Consider the following 25,661-nt stretch of genomic DNA (forward strand, 5'->3'; position numbering starts at 1 on the left):
ACAGTTTTGCAGGCTCCTTCCCGCATTAGATAACCCCCTCTGGGAAGCGCTCTCCTGAGGGGTTTACCTTACGGGCACACTCCCGAGTCCAGCATTCAGCATTGAATGCCAGACTCGGCCCCGCCCCCCAGCTCGCACGTCATTAGATTTGATTGACAGCAGTGGGAGCCAATGGCTGCTATCAATCTATTCAATCAAGAGTCGGTAACCCGTGGAGAGAGTGATGGCAGGGACACGTCCACAGAAATTCAGGGCTCAGGTAAGTAAAACTGGGGGGGGCTGGGGGGCCGGACACTGCAAGGTGTTTTTTCACCTTAATGCATAGGATGCATTAAGGTGAAAAAACACAAAGGCTTACAACCCCTTTAATCATTATGATTAAGCGCACCTAAAGTATGTGAAACGCGTCTACCAGACATTCTGTTCCTGTAGTATTTTTTGGGATGTCCTAATAAAGGATCTTGGATCAATATAGTGGTGTGCGGCCATTTTTTCTATTACACGGATGCAAGCTGGGGCGGGCAGTCATTGGGTCAATCAGGCTTCTCCTTCTCGCCTGGAGCAGCGAGTTCTTCTTGTTCAGTCTTTTGTCTCCAGGGATGGCACACAGCGACTCCAACCAGAACAGCCTCCAAACACCACTTGTAGGCGGATGGGTATTTATTGTCACAGAAGCTCAAAAGGATCCAGGGTCCTCAATTCTCATGATCACAATAACTCAAAGAAAGGGAAATGGCTCGCCATAGGTAAAACCAGACTAGTAATTCATCAAATAAAACAGTATTACTTACATGGAAGTAATGTATTTCAATCATGGATATTAAGCCGGGCCAGCTATGTTGCGTACGCCCGTTACTTCGGAGCATTGAACAGTACGGTGACATCAGCATGTCGTTCCTTCTGTGTTTCATCACAAGTCTAACGTCATCCTGGGGCACTGGCTCCCACTGCTGTCATTCACAGCCAGTGAGCCAATGAGGAGAGACCAGGGGCTGGGCCAAGCCATGGCTCTACATGTCTTATGGACAGCTGGTGGTTACAATCACATTGGGGGTAGCGCGAGTGATATGCAAACACCGCACGCCTGTGTGGAAACTGCTGCACCTTGTGTCTACTTACCAGATTCAAAGACTATGCACATATGTATATATAATATATACAGTATATATATATATATATATATATATATATATATATATATTCTAGTCACTTTTTTATCAAATTTTGCATGTTTTATATGAATTTATATAATTGGCTAGCACTGTGGAACAATGTATTATGTACTTGGTATGTTTAGTCCATAACAACTCATGTGCACGAGGTCTATGTACTTACTGTATTTTGCACAACATAAATATAATTTACCCATTAGCAGTGCCATTAACACTTTAAAGGGGTTGTAAAGGTTTGTTTTTTATTTTCTAAATAGGTTCCTTTAAGCTAGTGCATTGTTGGTTCACTTACCTTTTCCTTCGATTTCCCTTCTAAATGTTTTTTTTTATTTGTCTTAATTTCTCAATTTCTGCTCAGTAAGCTTGCCCCCATAATCCATGGGGGTTAGTCAGCCAAAACAGCTTACTGAGGAGGAACAGGAAGTGAGAAATTCAGACAAAGAAAAAAAACATTTAGAAGGGAACTCAAAGGAAAAAGTAAGTGAACCAACAATCCACTAGCTTAACCACTTCCCTACCGACGCATTGTCAAATGACGTCGGCAGGAACCCTTCCTCGATCCGGGTGGACGTTATATAACGTCCTGTATTCCCGGCGTTCTAGGGCGTGCGCGCGCCCGCGGCACCGTTCGTGACCCGTCGGCCGCGATTGCCACCGGGCACCTGCGATTGCCGGTGATCACGACAGGAGTGTGGATCTGTGTGTGTAAACAGAGGAACACACATCAGTCTCCTCCCCTTGTGAGTCCCCTCCCCCCTACAGTTAGAACACACTATAGGGAACATTTAAACCCCTTCAGCGCCCCCTAGTGGTTAACCCCTTCCCTGCCAGTCACATTTACACATTTACACAGTAATCAGTGCATATTTATATTTATAGCAATAATCAGTGTATAAATGTGAATGGTCACAAAAACGTGTCAAAAGTGTCCGATGTGTTCGCCCCAATGTCACGGTCACAATAAAAAAAATTATAAAATAAAAATGCCATAAATCTATCACCTATATTGTAGACGCTATAACTTTTGCGCAAACCAATCAATATACGATTATTGCGATTTTATTTTTACCAAAAATATGTAGAAGAATACGTATCGGCCTAAACTGAGGAAAAAAAAGTTTTTTTTTTTTAAATAAATTGTGATATTTATTAAATAAAAAAGTAAAAAATGTTGTTTTGTTTTTTAAAAAAAATTTGCTCTTTTGTTTATAACGCAAAAAATAAAAACCGCAGAGATGATCAAATACCATTAAACGAAAGCTCTATTTGTGGGGGGGGGGGGGGGGAACATAAAAAGATTTAGTTTGGGTACAGTGTTCCATGACCACGCAATTGTCATTCAAAGTGCAACAACGCTGAAAACTAAAAATTGGTCTGGGCAGAAAGGGGGTGAAAATGCCCTGTATGGAAGGGGTTAAAGGAACCTATTTAGAAAATAAAAAACAAACCTTTACAACCCCTTTAAACCTTTTCCCTCTAAAACCTTCCAAGGCCTGCTATTATACAGTTGGGTCACGTCTCCTGTCATCACACATTTAGGTAAATGCTGCCCGGTATTCCTGATGTTCTGTTACATTGTTTCTGTAATATTTTAACTTGCATAAAACATATCTTTTCAGATACATTTTTTGTCACATTAGTTTCTCTTCTACTATTGTGGGTAGGGTTCAGATATTCTACTGCTCATGACCGTACAATATCAGCTAAGACTCTGATAGAAACCTGATACTTTTGTTTAAAAACATGTACTAGAAACATGAGAGCGAACATTGGGTTGGTTGTTAGGTGGTAAACAGACATCTGAAGCTGTTACTAGGTGTAATATGTTGAACGGTCAGTGAAATGCCTTGCAGAGTCTCTGTTTACCACATATGCAGAATCCTTTAATATGCACAGGCATACCTGATACAAAGTCATTAGAGCTCAGCATATATTCAGGGCTCTTTCACACCAGCGTGTGCATTAGAGTGCAAATCATTGTTAACCACTTCATTACTGGGCACTTAAACCCCCTTCGTGTCCAGACCAATTTTCAGCTTTCAGCGCTGAAGCATTTTGAATGACAATTGCGCGGTCATACAACACTGTACCCAAATTATATTTTTATCATTTTTTTCCCACAAATAGAGCTTTCTTTTGGTGGTATTTGATCATCTCTGCGACTTTTATTTTTTGCGCTATAAACAAAAAAAAGACAGAAAATTTGGAAAAAAAACACAATATTTTTTAGTTTTTGTTATAATAATATCCCAATTTAAAAAAAAAAAAAATTCCTCGGTTTAGGCCGATACGTATTCTTCTACATATTTTTGTTAAAAAAAAAAATTCGCAATAAGCGTATTTGATTGGTTTTTGCAAAAGTTATAGCACCTACAAAATAGGGGATAGATTTATGATTTATTTATTTTTTTTACTAGTAATGGCGGCGATCTGCAAATTTTTTTGTCAGGCCTGCGATATTGCGACGGACATATCGGACACTTTTGACACAAATTTGGGACCATTCAAATTTATACAGAAATCAGTGCTATAAAAATGCACTAATTACTGTATAAATGTGACTGGCAGGGAAGGGGTTAACCACTAGGGGGTGAGGAAGGGGTTAAATGTATTATCTGGGTGTGTTCTAACTGTGTGGGGGGAGGGGACTGACTGGGGGAGGTGACCGATGCTGTGTCCCTATGAACAAGAGACACAGATCGGTCTCCTCTCTCCCTGACAGCACGTGGAGCTCTGTGTTTACACACATAGCTCCACGTCCCTGCTGTCACCGCCGATCGCGTGTACCCGGCGGACATCGCAGCCGCCAGGTACACGCATCGGCTTCCCAGCGATGTGCCGGCACAGTGTTTACCCGCTGCGCGCCCCCCAGTGGCGCGTGCGGGTAATGCACAGAAAAAGACTTCCACTCGGCACTTGAGAGCCGCGCTGTAGACGTCTTTTGTCTATAGCGCGGATCTCAAGTGGCTAAAGGTTAAGTCCATCTTTTCCAGAAAATAGTCTATAAAGCCAGCGGGTCCCAGTAGATATTTAACAAAAAAAACAAAAAGAGAACTGTTCAGCTTTGTAACATGTTCATTAATTTTATTGTCATACCTGACCATCTGCGACCCCCTAGGCACCTGGCTGAAAAACTCCCAGGCAGCAATCCTCACTTGCTGTCTTGTTGCTAGGACATGAAAACCATTGGTTTTTGCTCCTGTAATTCTGGAAGTGAGCGTTCAATGGTCAACAGTGGGAAAACTTCTCACCAAGCCATGATGCAAACTGTCGCGGCATATGTACACCCCCCCCCCCCCTTCACTGCCTTTGTAGCTTAAGTGGAAGTGGTTGAGGGTGGTGAAAACAGAGCTCAGCCACAAATTTTTACTGACCCCCCAAGCATAAATATAAATGAGGCCTAATTGCCCTTCTCAGCAGGAGTGAAAGGTGATTGCAAAATTTTGGGTTGTTACCAAAACAGGAATAGAGGGGAAATATTCAGAAGGACAACATGGTGCAATGACGGGTTGCAGGAAAGAAATTTGCACAATTCCCCTGTCACCACTGGCAGTGCTGACAGGGGAATCAGCAATTGTCTTCTCCCAGCAAGGAGTGGAGGAGGGTAGGGGGAAGACAATCATTATCGCTAGTGGCTATAGCAGTCACTTGCGATAATCGCAAACAAATCCGGCTTGGTTGTACCCAAGTTGATTGATCAACTTGATACATTTAGCCTGCTCATATATGGTTTGATTCTTGGCCGGTTCAGCGAACCATGTATGGCCAACCTAAGGCCTCTGGTACACGGCTGCAAGAGGGAAGCACAGTGTACTGTGACAGGAAGTCAGGTAAATCTGTGGGTGTTGTCACAAACGGGAGATACATTTCTGCCTTGTTTAGACAATACACCAATTGTTATTAGGCATCGGCTGCAAAAGTAGCCAGAAAAGGTTTAAGGGCGTTGGAAAACTTCAGCTGTTCAGAATGAGGCAATTAAGACCTCTATAAGTAATCCAGAGGATTACCACTGATTTGCTGCATGCTGAGGCTTTGTGAGTAAGGAGAGCAGTAGCTGAAAGTCTTCTGAGGAGGTGATTAATTTTTCTGTGTGATAAAAATCAAAAGACTATTGTTTTTCTGCTGTATGACCAGCAGTGTCTGCCCAGCACTAGGCTGTGCCAGACTCCATAGATAGGTTCCTGTGGGGTGAAGATAGACGCCCCAAGTGGCCAGGGTTTATTTTATGTTTGATTTTGTTTATGCTGTTTGGATGCTTGCACTTGATTCCAGCAAGATGGAAGAATAAACCAAAATCTTTGTTTTCAACCGTCTTCGACTGCCTGTCTGTATAAATTCAGTGTGTAGTGAACCCATCCAAGAGGTCACACACCCCGCTACCGAGCTAACCCTTTACAGTACATACAGGTGTATTCCTCTGTTCTGGAGACAGGTGAATTATACAAATCAATGACAGGTTGGCTGAAGCCATAGATGTACCGGTACTGTGTATAAGCAAATACCATAATGTATATGCTCACCGGGACTTATGCATTGCTCTGCAGAGAGTCTGCGTTTAGGGTAGTGTGTAAGTCCCGGTATGAACATACCCATATAGTTGCCGCTTCAGCCAGCCTGTAATTGACTATTATTATAGAGGATTTATATACTGACCCTGCTCATTAGAGCTTACAATCCAAAAGGAAAGGTCAAGCAGGGCCGATCCGCCATATACGCTCACTATGCAAGCCGCTTAGGACCCCGCAAAGCTGCTGAGGGCCCCCCCAAATTACTAGAGGGCCCGCCTGGTGAGAAGTCATTTTCGGCCCCTCACCCCGCTTCTCAACTCGTTGGCTGCATGGGAGAAGAGGTAAAAGTTATTCACCCCCCGCTTCTCACTTTGATGTAAGATGACATTTCCAACAGCAGAACACCCCCTCCCCTGCTTCTCAACTTTAATCTATAATGTGATGACATGTCACTGTCGGCAGCGCCAGCTCCCCCCCACTTCTCAACTTTAATGTCACGTGTCATTTTGCTTAGGGCCCCAGGGAGGTCAGGATCAGCACTGAGGTAAAGTGATATAAAAAGGTAATAACTGTGGGGATAAGCTGATGAAGAAAATTAAAGGACAGTTGTTAGATGGAGGCAAGATAGGAAGGGTTTTCAGGGATTGCCTAAAAGTGGACAGAGAAGGCGATAATCTGACAGATTGAGGTAGGGGAGAGGATGGGAAAGGCTCGGGGGAAGTCCTGGAGACAAGCATGGGAGGAGGTGACAGGGGAGCTACAAAGCAGGAGGTCTTGGGAGGAACGAGATGTGGATGGCTTTAACCACTTGGCGACCGCTGCACACACTTATACGTCGACAGAATGGCACTCCTGGGCACAAGGACGTATATATATGTCCCCTTTAAGGAAGCGGCATTGTAGACACGCTGAATGAAATATAAATAAAGTGGAACTCCTGCACTGTCTGTGGTAGGAAAAGGGGGGGGGGAAGTGACGGGGATACTGCTGCAAACACTAAGAAGGTCTACCTTGATAGACAGGTGAAATATAAAACAAGTGATAAATATTTGCGCTGTGGAAAAAAAATATGTGTATATATATATATAATTAAGAAAGTGAATCAAGATGGCTAAAGGCAAAATGAAAATAGCAATAAGATGACAATAAGATAGCAATATACTGAACAGTCACTAGGTATACAGAATGATACACATATGATCTGTATTGAAAAGTCCAGCAACATAAAAGGTAACACAGTTCTTAAAAAAGTCTGATCCAGCTGATGGAAAAAGGTAAAGCAGAGGCACTCAAAGGAAGAAGACCCTATAACCAAAGACTGGTGGAAAAAGTAAGCCGCACACCATAAGGTCTCACACACACCTCCAGTGGTCCCAGCAGCTCACCTCACGGCTAAAAGCCTGTTGGCCAGATCCTTGTACTTGAAGTCCAGGTATATACAGCAGATGTTGTTCTCAGTACAGGGCAGTGCATGCAAAACAAGAGAGTATACAGCAGGATAGTGTCATACTGATATAGCAAGGAGCCTCAGACGTGACCAGTAATAGATGCACTCACATAAATGTAAAAATCTGGGGCTTATCTCCACGAGCAGCGAGCTTGTCAATGACCTGCTTCTCCTCCTCCTCCAAATCTCCTGTATGTCAGGCTGAAGGTACTAGGTGACTTGGGTGGCAATGTCACCAAAGATGAAGTCACGTGGTGTGACGATACGCGTCGGGATTGGAGCGCTGGACACACTCTAGCATCCGACAGACGGCAATACGAGTTCGCCACTCGTGGGTATCATGCAAGTTTTTACTACACAAATGTGAGTTTTTTTTTGTATGCTGTTTTATTAAATGCACTTGGTTTTACCGGATTACGCAATGTACCTTCCTTTTCTCTTCCTCTTTTGTGACATTTCCACCCGAGTCACCTAGTACCTTCAGCCTGACATACAGGAGATTTGGAGGAGGAGGAGAAGCAGGTCATTGACGAGCTCGCTGCTCGTGGAGATAAGCCCCAGATTTTTACATTTATGTGAGTGCATCTATTACTGGTCACGTCTGAGGCTCCTTGCTATATCAGTATCACACTATCCTGCTGTATACTCTCTTGTTTTGCATGCACTGCCCTGTACTGAGAACAACATCTGCTGTATATACCTGGACTTCAAGTACAAGGATCTGGCCAACAGGCTTTTAGCCGTGAGGTGAGCTGCTGGGACCACTGGAGGTGTGTGTAAGACCTTATGGTGTGCGGCTTACTTTTTCCACCAGTCTTTGGTTACAGGGTCTTCTTCCTTTGAGTGCCTCTGCTTTACCTTTTTCCATCAGCTGGATCAGACTTTTTTAAGAACTGTGTTACCTTTTATGTTGCTGGACTTTTCAATACAGATCATATGTGTATCATTCTGTATACCTAGTGACTGTTCAGTATATTGCTATCTTATTGTCATCTTATTGCTATTTTCATTTTGCCTTTAGCCATCTTGATTCACTTTCTTAATTATATATATATATATATATATATATATATATATATATATATATATATATATATATATATATATATATACATATATACACACACATATTTTTTTTCGTCAGCGCAAATATTTATCACTTGTTTTATTGTAGACACGCGCCTGCCCCAAGCTCCGTGAGCCCGACCGCGGGTCCCGCGGACTCGATCGTCGAGGGGATACCCGCGATTGTTTCGCGGTGAGGAAGAGCAGGGAGATGCTGATGTAAACAAGCATCTCCCCGCTCTGCCTACTGACAATGACACTAATCACCGCTTCCTGTAATCGGAAGCGGTGATCACTGTCTTGTCACACACAGCCCATCCCCCCTACAGTAAGAATCACTCACTAGGGCACACTTAACCCCTACAACCCCAACTAGTGGTTAACCCCTTCACTGCCAGTGTAATTTTCACAATAATCAGTGCATTTTTATAGCACTGATCACTGTAAAAATGACAATGGTCACAAAAATGTGTCAAAGGTGTCCGATATGTCCGCCATAAAGTCACAGTCACAATAAAAATCGCTGATCGCCGCTATTAATTATTAATAAAAAATGCCATAAAACTAGCCCCTAAATAGGTAGAAGAATACGTATCGGCCTAAACTGAGGAATTTTTTTTTTTATATATATTTTTGGGGGATATTTATTATAGCAAAAAGTAAAAAATATTGAATTTTTTTCAAAATTGTTGCTCTATTTTTGTTTATAGCGCAAAAAATAAAAACCACAGAGGTGATCAAATACCACCAAAAGAAAGCTCTATTTGTGGGAAAAAAAGGACGTCAATTTTGTTTGGGAGCCACGTCGCACGACCGCGCAATTGACAGTTAAAATAACAGTGCCGAATCGCAAAACGTGGCCCGATCTTTGACCAGCAAAATGGTCTGGGGCTTAAGTGGTTAATGTTGTTGTAAGTATTTTAAATTACATTTCCAGGTGAGCGGAAGCCAGTGGAGGGATTGACAGAGAGACACTAAATTGTTGGTAAGGTGGATGGGGGCATGTCCAAGATGATCATCTGAGCAGCCGCATATTCAGGAGCTCTGCTGGCACGGTGTAGAATCCTGTTCCTTCTGGGCACATTGAATGGTGTAGGAGTGGAGATTGTACCCGGATGAGATGCTGTTCATCCAGGGCAACCACGGGTAAGGGGAAGAAGCTCTGATTCCTGCAGATAGAAGAGGCACGGACCCCGTCCCCCCCTGCATGTGTGGAGCGCCGAGCCACGTGGTGATCCTAAAGGAGAAAGAAAGAAGAGAGGAGGGAGTATTATTGTAAGGAAGAAGGGGCGGTCAACTCTATCAAAGGCACCAGAGAGGTCCAGGAGTAAGATAGCTAGATTCAGGTACATTTTCTTAACTTTGCGGCGGCGTAGCTTAAGGCATTTAAGCTATGCCGCCGTAAGTTAGCTAGGCAAGTACATGATTCACAATGTACTTACCTGCTAAGTTACGGCGGCGTAGCCTAAATCAGCGGGCGTAAGGGCGCCTAATTAAAATGTGTTTGAGGGGGGCGTGTTGTATGCTAATGGGGCTTGACCTTAAGTTTTTTACGTTTTTTGCGAACTGCGCATGCGCCGGGCGCCTACATTTCCCAGTGTGCATTGCGGCTAAGTACGCTGCACGGGCCTATTGATTTTGACGTGGACGTAAACTACGTAAATCCTGATTCACGGACGACTTACACAAACAACGTAAAAAATTCGAATTTCGACGCGGGAACGACAGCCATACTTGACATTACTATTCCAATAGGGCCTAGCTCTAACTTTACGCGGCCTATCTCTTACGTAAACGGCGTAAAAGTACTGCATCGGCCAGGCTTACGTTCGTGAATCGGCGTATCTACTCATTTACATATTCTATGCCGACCGCAATGGAAGCGCCACCTAGCGGCCATCCAAAATATTGTAATCTAAGATAGGACAGCGCAAGCCGTCGTATCTTAGATATGTTTAAGAGTATCTCGGTTTGAGCATACGCTTAAACATAAGTCGGCGTAGATTCTGAGTTAGGTCGACTTATCTACTGATAAACCGGCCTAACTCTTACTGAATCTACCTAGGAGTATGGAATTTTAGCAATTAGTAAATCGTTTGTGAATTTTAGAAGAGCAGTGTGACGGTATTGGTATGATATCCCCGTCAAACAGTCCCTTCTTCCCATAACAGAACATCACAGAATCATCCACACATGAGACAAGCTTACTGCTGGAACCAGACAGACTTTTTAATGGTATAACACAGAGCTTATATGTGGTTACAACTGTTACAGTGACAATCTCCGCCCCCCCTTACACAGTGGGGGGTCTTCAATACAGATCCTTTGAAATAAGGATATTTCTTTGAACAAATAAGTATCTAGCCGGTTCGGCTCCGCTATGTTTAACCTGATCAGACACATTTCTTTAGACAATGAGATCAGTGACGCTAATTACTAGTTGTACTGAATACATTAACTAGACAGCTCGACCCCGCATATAGAGAGATAATTACCACAATGAAGCAATCAGCATAATTAACATGAGCCACTTATCTAATCACAGTAACCAGTAAACACAGGGCTTTTCCACACAACACACTAGAGCAATTAACATTTGAAACAGGACTGGCTGCAGAAGGGTAAATACCATTCACAGCCTTAAACAAGCAGGGAGGATTAACCTGAAGCATATAGGTAAAAAGTCCTTCACAAGCAGTTTCTGTAAAGTGTTGCAGGTGAAATCCAGAAGGAAGGATATCAAGAAGGTTATTCTCAGTGAGCCTGTAGCTCAGGCAGTTGTAGACAGGCATTCAAGGGGAGCAAGGAGATGGGGCGTAGGTTGTTAAGAGTGGCGGGATCTGATGAGGTCTTTTTAAGAAATACGGGTGACCAGTGCGTGTTTTAGAGATTCATATTTACGTTAACATATAAAATATCAATTTTATGGTAAGAATGAGTACTGTGGAAAAGCAAAGTTGTTTTCAAGAATGTTAAAATCTGAGAAAGTCTTAAAATCAGATACACAGTAGGTGGCCATCATGCATATCTCCTTTTCTTGTGATAAATAGTAAATTTTAATGTGCAAAGTGCATTGTCTCCTATCAATCAGACTTGACCTTTCATTTGTTGTTCAAGTTGCTTGACCTTTGTAAGATGCTCAGACAACTTACTGCATCTTCCACAGCTCTCTGTTAAATAGATCTATTAAGTGCCCAGCTCTTAAAGCCAAACACCAGACACAGAGGCAAACAATATTCCTCACTAGCTACAAAGGGTGTAAATGTGTGAACCAAATGCCTTGAAAAAAGTGGCAACACCTTCACTTTTCTGCACATAGCTTGTACAGAGAGCAGCAAACTGTTTTGTTCCCTATGGATAAAGGTTACATAATTAAATAAAAGCTGATCATTGTAAGCAACCCTGTCAGTTAAATGGTTTGTCTCAACCTTCTAACTACAGTACTACTTCTTTGGGACAGCTTGTTCTATTGAAAAACAACAACTTACTGGCTGGATCACCAGGTGATAATAAAGAAAAGAAAGCTTAAAAATGAAACCTAACACATCCATCACCTTTAAGAATTGGTTAGCTACAATTTATTAAACTGTTTGTTTTGGGTTTAATACTGCTTTAAACATCAGTCCTAAGGTGAAACAGCTTCCTTTGATAAGCAGCTATTATAATCCAAGTAATTTAAATCAATGCTATTTTTAGTTGTGGTTTGGCTCACATTGAACATAGTGTAAAGGACACATTTACATTTATCTTATCAGTGAACTGGCTTCATTTATTTACCCTTCCTGGAGGAAGGAATTAATGATAGTGTTGATGTAACTTACTGTGACATATTCTGTCTATCTAGTTACTTGTAGTACAGTACACATCTAGAGGATGCTATCATTAACAAAGGTAGTGGAGGAGAGCCAATAGCACCCTTGGGCCAGAAAGACTTTTAATTCCTCAGGACTACAGCAATTCCCCCAACTCTTGGCTTAACCAAATTATCCTTAATTAACCACTTAAGGACCACCTCCTGCACATATACGTCGGCAGAATGGCACGGCTGGGCAAAAGCACGTACCTGTACGTCCTCTTTAAGGCCCCTTCCAGACTGGTGGCGGGAGCCGCGGTGGCGGTATAACGCTGCTAAAAATAGCGGCGCTATACCGCCGGGATTGCCGCGGGAATCAGCCGCTAGTGTTGCGGTATTAACCCCCACTAACGGTTGATAAAGGGTTAATACGGCCTGCAATGCGCCTCTATAGAGGCGCATTGCGGGCGTTATTGCCGCGGTTTCCCATTGTTTTCAATGGGAAGGAGCGGTATACATGACGCTCCTCTCAGCGCTCCAAAGATGCTGCTGACAGGAGATTTTTTTGTCTCCCGCCAGCGCATCGCCTCAGTGTGAAAGCCCACGGGCTTTCACATTGAGTCTGCAGTGAAGGAGTTTTTCAGGCGGAATAGCAACGCTATTTTTAGCGCTGTACCACCTGAAAAACTCCTCAATGTCTATTATGAAGCATCGCACTTAGCACGGGTAGTGGACTGGTGCACAGTACAAGAGGCAAAACCATGGATACAGCTGGAACAAACTATAACTACTATACCCTTAGAAGGAATAGTGTGGCTTGCAGAAGCAGAGATACCACAGGAGGTGAAGGGACACCCTACGATTGGGGCAACAATCCAGATGACGAGAAAAATATTTAAGAAAACAAAGATGTCGACACATCCAAGCCCTATGATCCCAATCTTGGGAAACCCAAGTTTTGAGCCGGGGTTGATAGATCAGAGTTTCAGAGAATTAAAGCGGCAGGGAATTAGTAGGCTGACACACTTTGCTAGAGAAAACCTGGTAATGAATAGGGAAGAGATAGATAGAGCATTTTCAGAGGCTCTTGACCCTTTTAGGAGAATACAGCTTAATGCTTTTTTACAATCACTTAGACAACGCATCACAGGAATACGTAAACCGTCTGGGTTTGAACAGATATGCTTAAAAAGAGAGCCACTTAGACATTCACTCTCAGTTATCTATGCTTTGTTGATAGATTTAGAAGCCCCTCAAGAACTAGGTTTTCTACAGGCGTGGGAAAGGGACCTGGGTATTACCTTCACGGAGATACAGAAAAAAAAGATACTGTTATTTGCACACAAAGCATCTATGGCAACTAAGTATCAGGAAGGAGGATATAAAATTTTGACCAGGTGGTATAGAACTCCGGCAGTATTGAAAAGGATATATCCGCAAGTGGCCAATCAATGCTGGCGTTGTCAGAATGCGGAGGGCACCATTTTTCATATTTTTTGGGAATGTCCTAAACTGAAAGAATTTTGGACAATGGTGTCAGAAACGGTCTTAGAAATTACAGATGTATATTTGGGAGATAATCCATCAGCTTTTCTACTCCATGATATCCCTCTATCTAACGAAAAATATAAAAACTCTCTTATAAGGCACTTGATTACGGCAGCAAAAGCGTGCATCCCGGCCCTATGGAAAAGTACGACCGCTCCAACCAAAATACAATGGATGGGGCGAATAGCAGACATTCAGCAAATGGAAAGTCTAACCATGATACTGAGAGAACAAGAAGAGAAATATCCGGAGATCTGGGCGCCATATATTAAATACAGGGAACAAAGCCTGTAGGTAGATATGCGGGGGGACTGGGGGGGAAGCGGGGGGCCCGGTGTCCAAAATGTTAATAATTTTTTTTTTTTTTTCTTTGTGTTATAGATTTTATTTTATTTATGTTTATTATCAGCGTTTTATGTTTGTTATAGTGTGTTTGGTTAATCTAGGTAGACTGGATGTGGAGGTTACTGGGGTATTACCCCAGTTAAGAAAAAGATATTGCAGTGGTGTTGTAGAACATAATTGTATCAGAAATATGAGACAAACAAAGAGCAGGATGTATATAAAATATGCTATGTTAAGAATGGTGTAAATGAGCTGAGGGGAGAAGGAACTGATTGGCAATGTTGAAGGAAGATCTTTTGTATAGGTAGAAGAGAACTATGAATGTATACAGATGTGTTGTTGTATAATACTACTGCAATGTGAAAAATAAAGAATTTATAAAAAAAAAACTCCTCAATGTGAAAGGGGTCTAAGTGCGGAGCCGTGGTCCGAAGCTCCGTGACCGCGGGACCCGAGGACCCGATCGCCGCTGGAGTCCCGCGATCGGTCCCCGGAGCTGAAGAACGAGGAGAGCTGTGTGTAAACACAGCTTCCCCGTTCTTCACAGTGGCGCTGTCATTGATCGTGTGTTCCCTGATATAGGGAAACACGATCAATGATGTCAGACATCCAGCCCCGCCCCCCTACAGTTGTAAACACATATGAGGTCACACTTAACCCCTTTAGCGCCCCTAGTGGTTAACTCCCAAACTGCAATTGTCATTTTCACAGTAAACAATGCATTTTTTTATGTGAAAATTACCCAAATTGTCCCAAACATGTGTCAAAATTGTCCGATGTGTCCGCCATAATGTCGCGGTCACGAAAAAAAATCACTGATCGCCGCCATTAGTAGTAAAAAATTTTTTTTTTATAAAAATGCAATAAAACTACCAAAAATATGTAGAAGAATACGTATCTGCCTAAACTGAGGAAAAAATTCAAAATTGTCGCTCTATTTTTGTTTATAGCACAAAAAATAAAAACCGCAGAAATACCACCAAAAGAAATCTCTATTTGTGGGAAAAAAAGGACGCCAATTTTGTTTGGGAGCCACGTCGCACGACCGCGCAATTGTCAGTTAAAGCGACGCAGTGCCGAATCGCAAAAACTGGCCGGGTCCTTTACCTGCATTTTGGTCCGGGTCTTAAGTGGTTAAGATTCCTCAACTGGGGAGGGTGGTTAATAAAGCAGCTGGGTACACACTGCGCATTTTGTCTCGGTTGAATGAAAAAAACTGCCGGCTCTACTCAGAGTCGCTGTACTCGCTATCCGAAGTTAGTACAGCAATCTCCTCCACTGAGCTGTTTACTGCTCCTCCACCGCTGCTGCCCATTGAAATCATTGGGACAGCGTGGCAACACCGCCTGCAATGCGCTGCTTCAGCAGCGCATTGTGGGCAGTTTTAACCCTTTCTCGACCGCTAACCGGGGGTAAAACCACCCCACTAGCGGCCGAAATGCGCTGTAAATCTGCCCATATCGTCGGCAGTAAAAATAGCAGAGTTTTACCGCCGACGCTATGGGCGGCTCAGTGTGAAAGGGGTCTTAAAAGATTTTACACAGCACAGTGCTAGTGCTGTATAGTTTGGACCCCTATAACAGCTAAAAAACCTGGCTGATCCTGCCAGTTTCTCCCCTCCCCTATGTAAACAGACCACGATAATCATGGCTGCTGAGCCCCTGACATTGTGGTCTGTTTACGTGCCTCCGTCATCCGCAGCCTGCTCTTCTTTGTGTGTGTGTGTGTGTCCATCCCCCTCCTGCTGGAGGAATAAGCAATATATTGAATACTATCTGTTTTGTCTCCTAATACTGTGCCTCCCTGTCTCTGTGTTTTATTATTTTTTAACTTCTTGCATTTGTCCTGATTGATGATGGATCTACGTCGGGGGACATTGTTTTATTTTTAATAAAGGACTTGTCAAAAACTGTGTATGTGTTTTTTTTGTTTTTGACACTTTTTTTGGTGGATAAGTAAGGGTACAATGTACCCCTACTCATTTACATAGGAAGGGGGGGTCGGATCTGGGGGCACCCTTGTTGAAGGGGGCTTTCAGATTCAGATAAGCCCCCTGCCTGCAGACCCCCACAACCACTGGCCAGGGTTGTGTGGATGAGGCCCTTGTTCCCATCAATATGGGGATAAGTTGAAAGTACCCCCCATGTTGAGGGCACGTTGACTGGTATGGTTCAGAGGCAGTGGCATCACTATAAGAGTGGGCAGAACGCACCAGGGTGACACCAGCCAAGGGAGGGGGGAATCATCCGTGGCCGGTCGCCAGAAACCTCACACTGGACCTCATGCAACTTGGATTCTCTGCCTCCCCACTCTTCCTCCAGACTCTGGGACTTTGATTTCCAAATGAAATGCAACATTTTCCACAGTCTGTGATGATTTTGGGATTCATGTCTTCTGCTGGTCTCGGTCCACTGTGTTTTATCAAGTCCAAAGTCAGCGCAGCCCTCTACCAGGATATTCTAGAGCAATTTATGCTTCCCTCTGCTGACCAGCCTTTTGGAGATTCTGATTTCATTTTACAGCAGTACTTGGCACCTGCCCACACTACCAAAAGTACCAATACCCGGTTTAATGATCATGATATCAATGTGTTTGATTGGCCAGCAAACTCGCCTGACCTAAACCCCATAGAGAGTCTGTGGAGTATTGCCAAGAGAAAGATGAGAGGCACCAGACCCAACAATGCAGACGAGCTGAAAGCCACTATAAAAGCAACCTGGGTTTCCACAACACCTAAGCAGTGCCACAGGCTGATCGCCTCCATGCCATGCCGCATTTATGCAGTAATTCACAGAAAAGTAGCCCCGACCATGTATTGCAAGCACATTATACTATACATGGACATAATTTTCAGTAAGCCAACATTTCTGTATTAACCACTTCCCGACCTCCTCATGTACATTTACGTCGGCAGAATGGCACGGACAGGCACAATCACGTACCTGTACGTCCTCTGCTAGACGTGGGTGGGGGGTCGGGACCCCCCCCCCCGGTACATGCGGAGGTCGGGTCCGCTCGTGGAGCCATCCAGGACGACGGCGCGGCTATTTGTTTATAGCCGCTCCGTCGCGATCGCTCCCTGGAGCTGAACAACGAGGAGAGCCGTGTGTAAACACGGCTTCCCCGTGCTTCACTGTGGCGGCGCATCGATCGGGTGATCCCCTTTATAGGGGAGACTCGATCGATGACGTCATTCCTACAGCCACACCCCCCTACACTAGTAAACACATACACAGTGATCCCTAAATGTTACAGTGCCCCCTGTGTTTAACTCCCAAACTGCAACTGTCATTTTCACAATAAACAATGCAATTTAAATGCATTTTTTGCTGTGAAAATGACAATGGTCCCAAAAATGTGTCAAAATTGTCCGAAAAATCCGCCATAATGTCGCAGTCACGAAAAAAAACGCTGATCGCCGCCATTAGTAGTAAAAAAAATAAAAAAAATTAAAATGCAAAAAATCTATCCCCTATTTTGTAAACGCTATAAATTTTGCGCAAACCAACTGATAAACGATTATTGCGATTTTTTTACCAAAAATAGGTAGAAGAATACGTATCGGCCTAAACTGAGGAAAAAAATAATTTTATATATGTTTTTGGGGGATATTTATCACAGCAAAAAGTAAAAAATATTGAATTTTTTTCAAAATTGTCGCTTTATTTTTGTTAATAGCGCAAAAAATAAAAACCGCAGAGGTGATCAAATACCACCAAAAGAAAGCTCTATTTGTGGGAAAAAAAGGACGCCAATTTTGTTTGGGAGTCACGTCGCACGACCGCGCAATTGTCTGTTAAAGCGACGCAGTCCCAAACTGTAAAAACCCCTTGGGTCTTTAGGCAGCATATTGGTCCAGGCTTAAGTGGTTAAAAAAATCCTTTTTTTTTTTTTTTATTGGTCTTATGTAATATTCACATTTTCTGAGATAATGGGTTTTCATTAGCTGTAAGCCATAATCATCGAAATTAAAAGAAAGAAATGCTTGACATGTATCACTCTGTGTGTTACTTACGCATCTATATAAAATATATGAGTACCTTTTGAATAGAATTTGTGAAATAAACTTTTTGATGGTATTCTAATTTTATGAGATGCACCTGTAAGTTAGTTCAGCCACCAAAAAGATTGCATACCTGGAGTTCAACGTTCTAACTCCTGTGAGCATGCCTGGTTAGGTGTCAGCCTAGGCTGGCCAATCTGAATGCTGAAGACACAGAAACCAGATGACCGGGCAAAAATGGTGGCACTGCATCTATGGCACAGGAGTTTTACCTGCATTGAAGCCCATTTATTTGCAATGGGTTGACCCAGCATCAGGTTACTGTGAGGCACGTCAACACATGAAAAGGTATGCTTTGCCGCACAGTGTGCCCAGGCTCTTGGACGTGACGTTACAGTTTACAAACAAATCACAATCCCCTTTCACGTGCGGCCAAGTCACATGATCCTGACATCATGAGCTCCTTGGAGCAGCATCTACAGCGCACCATATGACAGAAGGCAACTGTCAACTCAGTCAACTGGTCTTGGTGATCGCTTTCCGATTGGCTTCCTGATCAGACGTCTGCCACGCCCCCTCGTGGTTCTGTCAGCCGCGGTTTAGCGCTGCTTCCTGATTGGTGAGTCGCGCTGTCACTCCTCCAGGTGGGCGTCGCCACTGAGCCGTACTCCCGGAAGTGTCCTGATGTGGTTTGCTAGGTGTGGGATTGTAGGTAAGAAGCGGGCTGCCCTCCATGTCTTCCTGCGGCGCCTTCATAGCAGCAGCCACTGTGGGGGTCTTGGCTGCAGGTCTGCTCTATTGTCTACAGGATGCAGGTACCTCACAGGACGCCGCCAGCAGACACGTGCTGTACCATAGAAAGGCTGTCATAGTGGGGCAGACACGTGACTTAGGACTTTTCTAATGTCATTCAGGAGGTTAGCAATTTAGTGCTATTGGTGCTCAGCTTCATTATAATGGTGACCATGGACAGAAGGGAGGGGACTCCACTAAAACTACAACACTTCTCTGGTGCTGGCTTCCTCAGGAACTCCCTGAGCCTAAAGCCTCATACACGCTATAAGAAATCAGGCCGTTTTCGCTCGCTTTTCATATAGCGTACACAATGTTCGACAGCCAAATCCAACTTTTTTCATACGAAATTTTCTGAAGGGGCAAACTCCCCAAATTTTCGGATACGGGAACAGAATGAAGACTTTCCTTTAACTGCTTCCCGTCCTGCCTATAGCAGATTGACGGCGGGGAAGTGGTTCTGTTAACCTGATTGGGCGTTGTATGATAACATGCCCGCGTGCTGCGATCACGAGTGCGGCATGTCAGTCTGACACGCCACATCTTTAATCACGGTCAGGGCTGCCATCAGGGGGGTACAGGCAGTACACCTTAAGGGGCCCAGAGGTTCCCAGGGGCCCGGAGGCCCACAGGGCCCCAGATGGCAACCCCCCTTATTTTTTTATAAAAAAATAAATAAAATATATATATATATATATATATTTTTTTTTTTTTTAATATATATTTTTATTTTATTTTTTATTAAAGGGCCAATTTTTTTTTTTTAGGGGTCTTTAGGGTTTTTTATATATTTTATTTCTTTTAAAGTGGTTGTATACCCAAAATTCTGACTTGGCATTTAATTTTGTATTTAGTTAATTAAAATTAATTGCCAATGTTAATTTTTACTCTACCTGCCTCCTGTCCCAGTTATCGATATTTAGCCGAGCCATGACGTCTAACACGCATGCGCCGTATCCGGCAAGCCGAGACCCGGACGGAAAAGTTCAGTGTCTGTCGGGGCTGCGTAATTTCCTGTTTTAGATGTCAGCCCCGACATCCCGCGATGCTTCCTCGGGTACCATGTGACTTGTACGTCACAGGGTGGAGGAGAGACAGAGGTGTCCTATCATTTCGATAGAACAGCGCTGGCCGCGCTCACAGCGAGAGGCGGAAAGGGGCGGGTGTCAGCAGAGATTTTGTTTTGTTGGACATTTCGATAGAACAGCGCTGGCCAGCACAGAGCGGGGGGACCCATACTGATAGAACAATGGGCTTGTTACTAAGACGCATGCGCGGGATTACCGAGATGAGAACGTACTGTGGGCGGAAATAAAGATAGTTTCAGATGCGGAAGACCACAGTGGAGATGGCGCCAGCTAACATGCAGAAAAACATTTACAAGATAAAGATAATATGCAGTAAGATTAAAACAATTATTTATATACAACATGATCAATCGATTGCTAAATACCTTGTCTTTCATAATACTGTGAATATACAATTGATGAGGGAGGGTTTACAACCGCTTTAATAAATATATATATATATATATATATATATATATATATATATATATATATATATATATATATATATATATATATATATTATTTATTATTAAAGGGCCCAGAGAGCCCCGGATGGCAACTCCCCTTTTTTTATTTTTTATATTATTTTATTATATATATATATTATTAAAGGGCTCAGAGGTCCCAAGGGCCCCATGTGGCAAACCCCCCTTCTTTTTTTCTTTTTCAATTAAAGGGCCCTGGATGGCAACCCCCTTATTTTTTTTATTTTTTTTTTATAAATGTTTATTTTTATTTTTTATTAAAGGACCCAGAGGTTTCTTTTTTTTATTAAAGGTCCCAGATGGCAACCCCCCTTTTTAATAATAAATACATTTAAATATATTTTTTTATATATATATTTTTTCTTTTTATTAAAGGGCCCAGCCAGAGGTCCCCAGGGCCCCGGATGGCTATATTTTTTTTATATATATATATATATATATATATATATATATATATATATATATATTCTTCTTTATTTCTTATTGTTTTGTAAAGGCCCCCCCCCCCCCCCCCCCCCGCTTCTCAATTCGTGGCAGCGCCCCACCCCCCCCCCGGTTCTCTTCTCCAGGGGGCCCATGCCTGAAGCTGTGTAAGGGGCCCCATAATTCCTGATGGCGGCCCTGATCACGGTAAGGAGTCTCTAACAGGCTTCTTACCACATGATCAGTTGTGACCAATCACAGCTGATCATCGTGTGAACCAGGAAGTGCCAGTAAACGGCATTCTCAGTTTGCGCTGACAGGGAGAGCCGATTGGCGGCTCTCCCTGTCAGAGTGGGGGTCTGTGCTGATAATCAGTGCATGGATTAGCAGCACAGCCCCCATCAGATGTGCCAATCAGTGCCCAATAGCTGCCAGTCAGTACCCCTCAATAAAGTCTCTGAGTGCCCAGCAGTAACACCTGTCAGTAGGGTTGTCCCGATACTAGTATCGGTACCGATTCCGAGTATTTGCGGGAGTACTCGTACTCCCGCAAATACCCCCGATACCAATATAGAATACTTCCCGAAACCTCCCCCCCCGCCGTCGCCGTGACGCCGCATCCCCGCTGCCGCCGACTGTGTAATACGCCGGGAACATTACAGCTTTGAATAGCTGTAATGATTCGCACCGCGCATAGACACTCCCCCTCGCTCGGGTGAACTGTCCAATCCCGAGCGAGGGGGAGTGTCTATACGCGGCGCCAATCATTACAGCGATTCAAAGTTGTAATGTTCCCGGCGTATTACACAGTCGGCGGCAGCGGGGATGCAGGTAAGGGAGACGCTGGCTGGATGGGGGGAGACGCTGGCTGGATGGGGGGAGACGCTGGCTGGATGGGGGGAGACGCTGGCTGGATGGGGGGAGACGCTGGCTGGATGGGGGGTGACGCTGGCTGGATGGGGGGTGACGCTGGCTGGATGGGGGGTGACGCTGGCTGGATGGGGGGTGACGCTGGCTGGATGGGGGGTGACGCTAGCTGGATGGGGGGTGACGCTGGCTGGATGGGGGGAGACAATGGCTGCATGGGGGGATACATGGCTGCATCTGTGGGTGGACATCGCTGCATTTGGGGACACATTTTACATCCAAATGTAAAATAATAAAATATGTCGTACATGTGTTATTTCAATACTTCTGGTGCAAAAGGGAAAAAACCGGAGTTAGGCTTACCGGTAACTCTATTTCTAGGAGTCTTCCAGGACAGCCTCTGAGACCTTGGGCTCCTCCCTCCGGGACAGGAAACACACACACCCCCATTTCTTTAAAGGCGGTCCTCCAGGCCTCCATCTTCAGTTCATACAAGAAAACCACCGGAAGGCTCTGAAAGACATAATACACTAACACAATGTTAGTTCATACCTCGGATACCTAGGTAAAGACCCCGGGTGGGAAAACCCCGGCTGTCCTGGAAGACTCCTAGAAATAGAGTTACCGGTAAGCCTAACTCCGGTTTTCTCAAGTCGTCTTCCAGGACAGCCTCTGAGATGATAAGCAAGAAAACACTTACTTGTTAGGGGGGGGCAACTGCCTGGAGGACCTTGCGTCCAAACGCCTGATCCTTGTCTGATAACAGGTCTAGCCTGTAGTGTCTGGCGAACGTGGAGGAGGATGACCATGCCGCTGCCTTGCAAATGTCTTCCATTGATGCTCCGGCTTTCTCCGCCCATGATGCCGAGACTGCCCGGGTCGAGTGTGCTTTAACCAAAGGTGGGAGCCTGCCCTCTGACTGGTAAGCTTCTGTGATTGCTGACTTGAGCCACCTTGCCATGGACGATTTTGAAGCCTTATATCCTTTGCGGACTCCCGCAAAATTAATGAAAAGGGATTCAGAGTGCCTAAAATTTTTAGTGGCCTCTAAATAAACTAAAAGACATCTTTTGACGTCTAGTAAACTTATCGACTCCTCTTCATTAGCTTCTGAAGTGGAGCGAAAAGTGGGTAAGATAATGTCCTGTGTCCTATGAAAGTTGGACGACACCTTGGGCAAAAAAGAAGGGTCTGTTTTAAGCACTATCTTATCCTCTAGAACTAACAGAAAAGGCTCCTGGATTGACAGGGCCTGCAGATCACTGACCCTCCTGGCCGACGTGATCGCTATCAAAAAAATAGTTTTTAAACTTAAATTCTTTAGAGAAGCTTTCTCCAAAGGTTCAAAGGGGGATCTGGTAAGAGCCCTAAGGACTAGAGATAGATCCCAAGAAGGACAAGCTCTTACTCTAACTGGCTTGGACCTTACTAAAGCTTTGAAAAAATTCTTAATGAATTGATTTTTCTGGAGGGAAAATTCAAGGAACACACTCAGGGCCGCTGTCTGAACTTTTAACGTACTGGTAGATAGGCCTAACTCGACCCCTGCCTGCAGAAAATCCAATATTTCCGAAACACCAGGCTGGACAACCCCTCGTTCTGCCTGCCAAGAACAGAACTTTTTCCAGACCTTGCCATAAATGGCCCGGGTAACCGGTTTGCGGCATTCTAGGAGTGTTTTAACCACCTTCTCTGAGAACCCATGAGATCTCAACAGCTGTTCCTCAGATACCAAGCTGTGAGATTCAATTTCTCTATTTCTGGGTTGAGAACTGGACCCAGGGAAATTAGGTCTTCCTTCCATGGAAGAGTCCAAGGAGGGTCCACAGCTAGCCTCCTCAGGTTGGCAAACCATGGTCGCTTGGGCCAGAATGGTGTTATTATGATCAGGTCCGTGGGTTCTGTCAGAAACTTCTGGAGGACTCTGGCTATCAGCCTTATTGGTGGAAAGGCGTACGCTAGTCTGAAGTTCCAAGGATTGGCAAAGGCGTCTACCCCTATGGCTAGATCCTGAGGATGAATAGAAAAGAATCTCATTACTTTCCTGTTTTTTTGAGATGCAAAAAGGTCCACCTCTGGTTCCCCCCAGTGGGACACTATCTGATTGAATACCTCCGTATTTAAGGACCATTCGTCCTGGCTGACTGGCTGGCGGCTCAGAAAATCCGCCAGAGTGTTGTGAGAGCCTTTTAGGTGAACTGCCGAAAGGAAAGACAAGTTCACTTCTGCCCAGTTCATAATCTTGTCTGCGATAGCCTGCAGGGGAGGACTCCTCGTACCTCCCTGCTTGTTTAAATAAGCGACGGTCGCCGCGTTGTCTGTCCTGACCTGCAGATGCCTCCCTGATATCAAGGGCTGGAAGGACTCTATTGCCCTTAGGACTGCGAGAAGTTCTCTCTGGTTTGAAGACCGTTGAGCCTCTCTTGGAGACCAGGAGCCTTGAGCCAAGCTGCTCCCTAGGTGGGCTCCCCACCCCAGCGCGCTGGCATCCGTAGTCATCACTATGGCCGTGGGCGGATTCCAAGACAATCCGATCTCCAAATTGTGGTGGTTCCGCCACCACCACAGGGTTCTTTTTAACTTGGTCGGAATGTGCATAGGGAGGTCTAGGCTTTCTCTTCTTCCATCCCACTGTCCTAGCATCGCATTCTGTAAAAAACGCTGGTGATGCCTGGCCCACGGCACTGCTGGAAAGCAGGCCGACATCAGTCCCAACACTCTCATAGCTTCCCTGATTGGAGTGATCTGATTGGTTTGTATCTGAGCCACTGCCTGCCCCACTTTCTGAATCTTCTCTACCGGAAGAAATACTTTCCTTTCCACCGAGGAAATCCTGTACCCTAAGTACAGGACTTCCTGGGACGGAATAAGCTGGGACTTTTCTCTGTTCACCAGCCAACCCAGGGAGCGGAGTAACCTCTGGGATTCCTCTAGGTCCTTTTCCAACTGGGGACCGGAGGAGGAAACGAAAAGCAGATCGTCCAGGTACGGTATTACAGTGATCGCCTTGTTCCTTAAGGGTGCTAGGGCTTCTGCTAGTACTTTTGTGAAGATCCTCGGAGAGGAGGCTAGGCCGAAGGGAAGTGCCCTGAATTGGTAATGGACCACTTCCGAGCCTCTCTGTACTGCCAACCTCAAAAATCTTTGGTATTCCCGATGTATGGGGATATGGAGATACGCATCTCTGAGGTCTATTGTTGCTAGGAAGCAACCCGGGAACAAAAAATTTGTTACTGAAAATATCGATTCCATCCGGAATCTTTTGTATCTCAGGAATCTGTTCAGGGGGCGGAGATTCAGGATCAACCTGAACTTCCCAGATGTTTTTTTTACTACAAACACGTGTGAGTAATTCCCCTGCCCTTCCTCCTCTCGAGGAACTCTCACCAAAACCTTTTGGTCTTGAAGATCTCCCAATAACAGGTTTAGAGCTTCCGCCTTCTCTCGGTCTCTTGATAACCTGGTTAGCAAAAACATAGGAGGAGGAGTTACATCGAATTCCAGCCTGTACCCGTTCCTGATGATATCTAGAACGAACGGGCTTGGCGTACACTGAATCCACTGTGGGAGGAACTCCCCCAATCTTCCTCCCACAGGGACTAAGGCGTCACTGGGGTTTTGGGGTGGCTTGAGGAGGATTGAATAAGATGTTTCCTCTACCACGCCCTTTATTCCCTGTCCAGTGCTTCTTGGGGTGACCACGCTCTGGCCCTGACCTCTGTTGCCTGAAGCCACGAAAAAACTGTTTATTGTCGCCTTTTTTCTTTTTCTCAGGAAAAGATTTCTTTTTATCCTGGGTTCTTTCTAGGGCTTCCTGCAGACCAGGCCCAAACAAATGATCGCCTGAGAAAGGCAGCCCACAAAGTTTTAATTTGGAACCAGAGTCCCCCGGCCAAGTTTTAAGCCATACAGCCCGCCTGGCGGCGTTGACTAAGGCCGCCGATCTGGCTGCCAGTCTGACAGACTCAGCCGAGGCATCTGCTAAAAATCCCACAGCTTTAAACAATAAGGGAAATGAGCCTAGCAGTTGTTGTCTAGAGGTACCTGCTGATATATGTGACTGTAACTGTGTAAGCCAGCATTCAAGATTCCTGGCTACACAGGTAGCCGCTAGGGCTGGTTTTAAACCAATGGACGAAGCAT

General features: G+C 44.5%; 1 protein-coding gene across 4 annotated transcripts in view; it reads left to right on the top strand.

Moving 5' to 3' along the window:
* The first annotated feature begins 18,521 nt into the window (after positions 1-18,521).
* Positions 18,522-25,661, top strand: part of NAXD (NAD(P)HX dehydratase) — a 53,271-nt gene continuing 46,131 nt past the window's right edge. The window contains exon 1 of one of the 4 annotated variants that reach the window (XM_040336216.1): positions 18,522-18,593. In XM_040336216.1, coding sequence (XP_040192150.1) covers positions 18,566-18,593 — 28 coding nt within the window. In that variant the 5' untranslated portion in view covers positions 18,522-18,565. The other 3 variants (XM_040336213.1, XM_040336215.1, XM_040336217.1) reach the window with 3 other exon arrangements.

Source organism: Rana temporaria, chromosome 2 (assembly GCF_905171775.1).
Source record: "Rana temporaria chromosome 2, aRanTem1.1, whole genome shotgun sequence".
NCBI lineage: Eukaryota > Metazoa > Chordata > Amphibia > Anura > Ranidae > Rana > Rana temporaria.